At 46.0% G+C, this 9,561-nt stretch overlaps 1 protein-coding gene across 1 annotated transcript; it reads left to right on the top strand.

Annotated features, from left to right (window-relative positions):
- The first annotated feature begins 6,611 nt into the window (after window positions 1–6,611).
- Window positions 6,612–7,619, top strand: TAS2R38 (taste 2 receptor member 38). The gene has a single exon (XM_016157142.2). It carries the CDS (start codon window positions 6,612–6,614, stop codon window positions 7,617–7,619), a length of 1,008 nt encoding a protein of 335 aa, XP_016012628.2.
- Window positions 7,620–9,561: the final 1,942 nt, after the last annotated feature.

Genomic DNA, 9,561 nt, shown 5'->3' on the forward strand with positions numbered 1-9,561 from the left:
GGATGAAATATTCCTATAGAGAGAAAACCCCCTCATCCAATATTTGTTTCACAAAGGCACAGCTCATACAGGAAAAGAAGAGTAAATGTTTAGCTCTTTATTTAACTGTTTTCAAAACAAGGAGTTGTTCCTTAGCATCCTCCAGAGGAATCCAGTGAGATTTTTTCCCCCAAGATCCTTGTGAACTTATAAGATTTAAACACAGGTTATCTGTATCAATCCTTTGATGTTATTATTAATCCTTCAATGTGGTTATCATCATCATCACCATCATCATCATCGTTATCGTCATCATCGTCATTGTCATCATCATCATCATCATCATCAATGCTAGTATAGTCTCACTGTTAGCCAGTGGGTCTCCAGTAGCCTCTGGCAGTTCCCACTTTCTGCTTTAATACGGTAACCTAGGCTGACCTGGTATATTTCCAAACCGAACATCTTTGAAGATGTTCTTTTTAGTGTTCATTTACGTTACGGTTAGTCATTGAATTACCCGGGCCGAGATCCTTGACTCGGGTCCCTAGCAGGCTTTGACGATCCAGGAAAATGGTTGAGACTACAGGGCTTTTCCTCTCCGATTATCTGGGACGCCAGAGACACAAGACTCATCATCCTCAGCTTCTTCACTGCCCGAGAGCAAGTTACCTGTTCTCTCTTTTTGGTCTCACACGACCCTCCATGCCCACCAACCCACAGGAGTAGAACTGACACCAGTCGCCCTGTAGGAATAGGGTAGGTGCAGGACGAGAGGAAGCCCATCGTGCATGGATCACTTTATACTGCAATCTGCACAAAAGTGAAAAAAACCGGCTTGGTCACGAGCCCGGCCTGGTCTTGGGCTTCCACTGTCACCTTCTGCTACAAGCCAGGCACGCTGGCCTCTTCCGGGCCAGCAAAGCACGGAGCTCCGTCCCACCTCAGGCCTCTCCCAGCTGCCACTTCCTCTGTGATCGCCATTACCACCACTGCCCTGCTGCAGAATGACACCCCCCACCACCACTACCTGCTTCCTGTCAGCTGCCTGTCCCGCTAACGTCAAGTCGCTTCTTTCAGCGAACTCTGCTATCAGAAGTAATTTAGCTACGTTCTCCCCTCCTAACTTGCTCATCTCCAAAAAACTGCCACCTCTTCCTGGGGCCACTGCATCTTCTTTCAGCCACACCCCTTTTCCAGCCTGACAGAAGAGCCTCCGGAACAGGCCAGCACGGCGACTGACCTCCAGGACCCCCTCGCAGTATCGGCTTCATCCCCTCACTCCTGGGGGACAGAGATACCACTGCCCCTGTCCTCTCCTCATCTCTCAGCAGTGTGGGCTTTCTGCTCCTGCAGACAGGTGCAAGACACCCCAACGAGCTTCCTGCCTTCGGAGCCCCCACCTCTGCTCAAAGACACCTTCAGATTCAAGGGCTGATGAGTACGGCACCGCCTCACTTCGAAGGAGGAACTCTTCCAGGTCCTCTCTTAACTCTCAGGCTTACTGACCCCCTGACAAGCCACACACACACACACACACACACACACACGCACGCACCAACACCCTTTTCTCTCGAGAACTCCTTAATGTATGTGTGTGGGTGCAATTTTCTGAGAGTAAAGACAATTCCGTTTGCCAGACTTAGTGGAAGGTTCAGAGGTCTCCTCTGGCGTCTCTGCATTTTGAAATTGCGTAACCTGTTTACACCAGGGCCTCGTCACTGAGGTGATCCTCGGAGCAGTCCCAATTAAGCGGTGAGGGGACCGAGGTATATGAAAAAATTTCAGTCATGTCTTGTATCTATCTATCTATTATGAGTATACATAGTTACCTATCCTTAATCTTTTAACAGATCGTAATCCCTAAATGCTATTTATAACAAAGTTTATCATTTTAAACAAACTACAATTTATTTATCAAAATGCAAGTCTTCTGACAATCTAGTTCGCATATCTGTAAGATGGGTCGTAACTAATTTTATTTGTTGCATCCTCATATTTGCTAACTTCTATTAGATTAGATCGTGGCTCATTTTGTCTTTAAGTTGTAAAATGACTATCACCTCCTACTGAGATGACTCCTGCTATTGGGTAATGCATAGTTTCGTACTCAACTTTAAGGTCTCAACCACAATGTTACTTCTTCTAGGAAGCCTTCTCTGGACAACTCCCCCTTTCTTTTATTTTCAACTTATTTGATATAATTGACAGAATTAGAAGATATTTAAAGTGTCCATCAGGATGATTTGATATACATTTATATTATAAAAGGATTCCTCCCACCTAGTTAATTAGCACATTCATCACTGTGCGTGTGGATGGATTTGTATTTATATATGAACAATTAAGTTCTACTCCCTCAGCAAATTTCCATTAGACGATATGAACAGTACTATCAACTGCAATCACCATGTTATACATTAGATCGCCAGACCTTATTCACCTTAGAGAGGAAAGTTTGTATTTTTACCAACCTCTCTCTATTTCCCCCACTCCCAGCTCCTGGCAACCATTTTTCTACTCTCTGTTTTTATGAGTTTGATGGGTTTTTTTTTTCTTTTTTCAGACTTCATATATAGCTGATAGATACCATGCAGTATTTGTCTTTTCTGTCTTATTTCACTTAGCATCTTGCCCTTGAGGTCCATCCACGTTGTGGCAAATAGCAGTGCTTCTTTCTCATGGCTGAAAAATGTTCCATTGTGTATATACAGCACATCTTCTTTATCCGTTCATCCAGCAACGAACACCGATATGTTTTTTCCATATTTGGGCTATTGTGAATGATGCCGCAGCAAACATGGCTGTGGATATCTCTTCTGTATCCTGTTTTCATTTCCTTTTTCTCTGTTCCTGCTCTTAGTTAGCATTGCAATTAATTTAGCCATTCTGAGCTTCCTGAGTAGACCAGTTTTCAAAAACAGCCAGTTGCTGAAGACGGCCCACGCAGTATATAATCCCAAACACTGTGTGTGCCCTAGTTGAATGGAACGGGGATGCCCATGAGGAATTTTGCTGCTTGTCTCTGAACGAGCTCTCGATTATCGAAAGATTATGGTGGGATTTGATACTCCCCACGAATCAACACGGATCAACCATTTCGTTGATTCTTGATAGAAAGGGGATGAATCTTGTTGTAAGAGATCGTAACTCCGTGTTCATGCATCTTTGCCTGTGCAATGAAGCAGGTGGTTTCCATTTGGACCCTAGAAAAGCAACACCTTTCCTAAACACCCTTAATACAATACTGCCACCAGTGACGAGAAGGAGAACATTCGCTTCCGCTGAAAGTACAGAACTGTCTCAGTATCGGTATTTTAAAAGAATGAATGACCCAATTAAGATGTTCACAACTGTGATGAACTAAATACAACATCAAATCTGTGCTATGTGATTATGTGCAATTAAGGGCTATCTAAATATTGTATAGAAACAATTTGGAATAAAACGGAAGCAAATGTTTTGAGTAACCACTGACTTCTGTCACATTACTTGTGTAGAAAAGTAAGGAGCTTTGGCTAAAAGAAAATATAAAAAAGACAGAGTAGCTACAGAAACAAATGGAGCAACACGGATGACTCTCAGATTAACAAAAATCTTAAAGGCTTTGCAGGAAAGAGGACGGGGTAAAGGGCATCAGGACAAACACCTGAAAACAATGCTAATAATAACACTTATTATTCTCTCCTCCGAACATGTTTATTTAGGTCTTCAGTATCTATTAATAAATTGTATCATTTTCCTCAGTGATTTCTTATATATTTTCTGTTAAATTTATTCCTCAACGTCATGTATTTTTTGTTTTATTATAACTTTTATTTATATTTATTCATTAAATAATTATTTATTTATAACTTATTTATTAAATGATTAAGTTATTTACTTATAACTTTTCTGGTTTTCTTCTTAGCAAAAATTGTGTATATTTAACATGTGCAACTTTGATATACACAAGTGAATATTTACTACAATCAAGCTAATTTGACAAATCCACTTCCCTGGTTACCTTTGTGTGCGTGTGCGTGTGTGTGGTGAGAGCCCCTGGGATCTACTCTCTTAACAAATTTCTGGTATTTGACACCATATGAGCTCAAGTCACCATGCTGCACACTAGGGCTCTAGAACCTACTCATCTTACGTGACTTCAGCTTTGTGCCCTGTGATGGCCACCTCCCCATCCCCCCACCGCCCTGCCCCTGGTGACCACCGCTGCACTCTCTGCTTCCGTGAATTCTCCTTTTTTAGATTCCACCCATAACTGAGGCGGCGCAGTATTTTTCTTGCCTTGTCTGGCGTATTTCACTTAACATGACGTCGTCCAGGTTCACTCATGTTATTGCAAATGGCAGGATCTCTTTGGGGAGATCGTGAATAACATTCCATCGTATGTATGTACTGCAATGTCTTTATACATTCATCCATCCCGGACACTTAGGTTGTTTCCTTCGTGGCTACTGTGAACATGGGAGCACAGATGTCTCTTTGAGGTACTGACTTCATTAATTTGCATATATACCCATAAGAGGGATTGCTGAATCATACGGTGGTTCTGTAACTAATGTTTATCAATTGGACATCATGTCCCAAGCACAATTCCAAGCACGTTATATGTGTCAATTCATGCAACCCTGTTAGCCCTCTGAGGGGGTTTTGTCATCTCCATTTCACATGAGGTGAATGAGGAAGGTTCTGTCAGTTGCCAAGGTCACACAGAGAGGAAGAGCAGAGTCCGGTCTTAACCGGTAGGAGCCTGGTTCCAGACCCCACACTCTCAACGCAGAGCATCCTTCTTTAGGGAGCTTCTTGGACCTGTGAGCACACTCAGAGGGAGAGGACCGCCCAGGGTGAGACTACGAAACTATGCTAAGAGGACCACAGAAGCAGGAGGCTGAGCAAGCTGATAAACAGAGGTGAGGAAGCTCCACGCCTCAGAGAAAAAATGTGACCATCCAACTGACCAACCATTCAGCTTCTCCTTTCCTTTCATCTGCACCCATTCTACAAAATAAATGAGTGTGTGAATGAAGCATGAAGGACAGTAATAAAAGAACTGAAAAAATTAAGGCATTTGTAAGAGAGTAAAAGAAGCATAGATCAACAGCGAATGTTTGAATTTTTCTAAAACTCGCAGAAGTGAATATTAAATCAGTCCACATTCCTTTGGAGATGCAGACGGATTAGAGCGGCTGGAAAGCTAGAGCTCACCAAATATTGAAATGTTTAAGAGGGGAGAAAGCTAGACCAGAAATTACAGCCAAGTATGTTAGACTACAACCCCTAGGAATGTTCAAAGATGTTCCAGATATCATCCATGAGGATGTTACAGGCTACTAAATGCTTCATTTGCAAAATTTCCATTCATTTAAAAAATTGCTGAGTACCTGTTCTGTGCTTTCACGAAGCTTACGTTTTTAGTGAGGGGTGGGTCGAGGCAACAAATAACTGAATATATGTGGACATAAGCAATAGGTTAAGGACGATAAGAAGCACTCAATGTGTGGGTAAGAAATGCCATCCACGGGATGTTCAAGGGAGGAGTCTCTGATCAGGTGACTTTTGAAGGGACCTTTGGAGAAGACGGTGAGGCCCTGGAGCACGCAGAAGAAAAGCATCCAGGCAGCGGGAGGTACGATGCAATCATCCTGAGGTGGGACGGTCCCCGGTGAGTTCACAGGACGTAAAAGAAGCCCATGTGGCTGGGGCTGAGTGAAGGACGAAGCCAGAACCACCAATGCCACCTGAGAAGGGACGGAGGTCCCAATTATGCACGTGGGACCTACGAGCCACTGTGAGGACTTAGCTTTTACGGTGAGGGAGGCGAGAGGCCCTGAAAGGTCTGAGCAAAGCACAGACATGATCTTGGTTGTATTTTCACGGGATTGCTACTGTTGCATCGTGGGAAGTAGGGTCAGGGAGTGGGCTGGGAAGCAGAGCAGGCAGGAAAAGGCTCCTGTAACCATCCAAGCCAGATACGTCCCATCCTCCCCCTTTACTTGTGCATGGAAATACTCCTCTTGCCACGCACAGTGCCCGGCATGATGACGATGGCTGAATGACATCTGTGGGGATGGTAGTCTTACCAGACATGTGCTGGTGCCCGGGGAGGAACCATGCACTTGTCCATACGGAAGACAAAGTCCGTAATACGAGTTGTGCCTTGGAGGTGACGGAAGGCATGCAAATGGAGAGAGGTACCATTTCAAACCTTAGTCCGTCGAAAATATACGCTTTGCCTGCTGCCAGTTCTCTTAAAACCCATAAGCAAATCCTCCTCTCTCCTCCACCCATGCATGCAAAACTGGGCACGGGTAACTGAGATCTCGCTTGTTTGCATCTGTGGCGCTGCGCCGTGACCCCCCCGCAGAGGCTGCCACACAGAAACATCTGGTTTCTTATAAGTTTCCGCATCGCCCGAGAGAGAGAGAACTGTCATTCTCCTGCTCTCAACGATGATCCTTTGTGTGTATCCAACAGATACTGTAAAGCGACAATATCCCTCTACGCTTCTTGCCAGAGTTCTCTCGTCACTAGGGTGAGAGTCTTGCGAAGGGGGAGGTCCTGGCTCGGAAGGTACACCTGCCCTTCTCTCCTGGCCGGTCCGTGAGTGCGAGGGTGGACACGGGAGAAGAGACGCCATGTTGATGCTGCCTCCCGCCGTCACTGTGTCCTATGAGGTCAAGTGCGCGTTTCTGTGCCTTTCGATCCTGGAGTTCGTGGTGGGGACTCTGGCCAACGCCTTCATTTTCTCGGTGAATTTTCGGGATGTGGTGAGGAGGCAGCCGCTGAGCAACTGTGACCTCGTCCTGCTGAGCCTCAGCCTCACGCGGCTCTTCCTGCACGTGCTGCTATTTCTGTACGCCATCCAGCTTACCCACTTCCAGCAGATGGAAGACCCGCTGAGAGTCAGTTACCAGACCATCGTCATGCTCTGGATGATTGCAAACCAAGCCGGCTTCTGGATCGCCACGTGCCTCAGTCTCCTCTATTGCTCCAAGATCGTCCGCTTCTCCTGCGCCTTCCTGCTCTGCTTGGCGACGTGGACCTCCAGGAAGATGCCCCAGATGCTCCTGGGTTCTATCCTTCTCACCAGTGTCTGCACTGTCATCTGTTCTTGGGACTATTTTAGCAACCCTCACTTCATGGGCACAACTACGCTTTTCACGAACAACGGTACGGAGTTCCACTTGCAAATCGAAAAGCTCAGTTTCTTTAATTCCTTCCTCTTCTGCAACCTGGGATCCATCCCGCCTTTCTTGTGTTTTGTGGCTTCTTCCGGGGTGCTGATCGTCTCCCTCTGGCAGCACATGAGGACGATGAGAGCCAAAACCAGGGACTCCCGCGACCCCAGCCTGGAGGCCCACATCAAAGCGCTCAAGTCTCTCGTCTCCTTCTTCTTCCTCTACGTGGTGTCGCTCTGCGCTGCTCTCCTCTCGATGCCTTTGCTGATTCTGTGGCACAACAAGATCGGGGTCATGGTCTGTGTAGGGATCATGGCGGCCTGTCCCTCGGGGCACGCGGCCATCGTGATCTCAGGCAATGCCAAGCTGAGGGCAGCTGTGGACGCCATTCTGCTCTGGGCTCGGACCAGCCTCAAGGTGAGAGCAGAGCACCAGGCGGTTCTGCTGGTGCCGGGTCGATGCTGAGTGTGGACACGCAACGGGCTCCTGGCGAAGACCGCTCCGACTGCTCAGAAGCCTCCGGAAGCCCATTCCTGCTGCTTAAGTAAACCGCAGCTGAGAGTCTCTCCACTCTACCTACATCGAGGGACTCGCCCACGGAAGAATAAAATAATAAAGCTCTATGCATGGCTGAGGCAAGTAGAATGGTATTGGTTCCCTGAGTTTGTTTTGATAAAAGTGAACAAAATAGAGGTGAGGTCCTCAGTGTAAACGCTTTGTATATGGTGGCTTATTAGTGCTTGGTATGAGCCAAACCGTGAGAAATCAGCTCTTCCAAAATAACATCTAACATGGTTAGCCTTTCACAGGACTGCGAAACCTGCTTTTTTAAATAAAATTTATTGGGATGACACCGGTTCATAAAATTATATAGGTTTCAAGTGTACGATTCGATAACACGTCATCTGTATATTGCATTGCGTTCATGACCCAAGGTCAAATCTCATTCTGTCTCCGTATATTTGACCCCCTTTACCCTAATCTACCTCCCGCCTCCCTGCTTTCTCTCTGGTGAACTGTTGTCTATGAGCCTCTGCTTGTCTTGTTCATTCGTTGCTTTCGGTTTTATATCCCACATATAAGTGAAATCATGATTCTCAAACCTTTCGGTCCGATGTATTTCGCTTAGCATGATAATCTCAAGACCATCCATGTTGTCGCAAATGGCAATATTTCATCTTTTCTTATGACTAATATTCTATTGTGTATATATATATATACACATATAAAGATGTGGTACATATATGTGTGTGTGTGTGTGTGTGTGTGTATATATATATATATATATATATATATATATATATATATATATATACCACATCTTTATTGGATCATCTATCGAAAGACACGTCAGTTGTTTCCGTGACTTGGCCACCGTGAATAATGCTGCTATGAACATCAGGGTGCATACATTTCGGTCTCGTAAACCTATTTTTTAAAACAGGCGCTAGCGTACTGTTTGAAAATACTCACCACTATGGTGACTACATAATCCTCCTCGAAGTCCACAGTTTTCATGCAAACGTAAGATATAAAAAGATAAACTCGGAAGAGCAACTATGTCACCACTTCAGCCTCAAGAGGTACTTCGTTAAAACTCTTACAGAAACCAGAGGACAGGGGTCATTTTGTCTAAAAATACACTGACTCGGAAATGTACATTCAACCTGCTGTATAGTGGGGGGAAAGCGGGCTAGCTATTTGCTCAACAGGTGCCCTGGACGACAGCCCCTTGCGTGCACCTGCTGGCTCTGCCCCGTTTGCTTTGAAGACAGCACTTTGCCTGGTACCGAGCACTGGTCAATCTAGCTGGGGAACCTGCCAACACAGACTAGCTAAAAGATGTGTTTGTAGCGATTCGGCATTCTCTGCCTGCCTGCATGCCTGGACGGGAACCTAGCCAGGAAGGCTTTCCTCCAACACACCCTAAAAGGTCCGGCAGAGAAAAGGGCATACCGGACATAGACCTTGACGGACTTCAAAAGCACAGCAGGTCACGGACACAGGCTCCCAGCTCTGCTAGCCGAGGGTGCGGCTACGGGACTACGTCCTCCCCTCGGGCACCTGGCCTTGCAGACTCCAATTCCTCCCTTCGGTTTTCCCAATTTTACCTTTTCTTCACTTCCGATGGCTACGAATTGCAACCTCGCCTGTTGTCCTACCCTTGTCGTGTCGTGCACCAAAGCTGTCCTTGAAGTTCCCCTCGAGGCAGTGGGCCCCGTTCCTGGCTGCACATTAAAATCACCTGGGAAGCTCTGAAAAAGCTCAGTGCCCAGGTGACGTGCTAGGTCACCGAAATCGAATCTCCGGAGGGGGGACCCAGGCAGGCGCCATGTTTTAAAGCTCCCTGGGTGATTCCAGGGTGCAGTCAATGTCGACAACCGTCTTTCTAGATGCCCTTTCTCTT

Source organism: Rousettus aegyptiacus, unplaced genomic scaffold, assembly GCF_014176215.1.
Source record: "Rousettus aegyptiacus isolate mRouAeg1 unplaced genomic scaffold, mRouAeg1.p scaffold_m13_p_13, whole genome shotgun sequence".
Classification (NCBI taxonomy): Eukaryota; Metazoa; Chordata; class Mammalia; order Chiroptera; family Pteropodidae; genus Rousettus; species Rousettus aegyptiacus.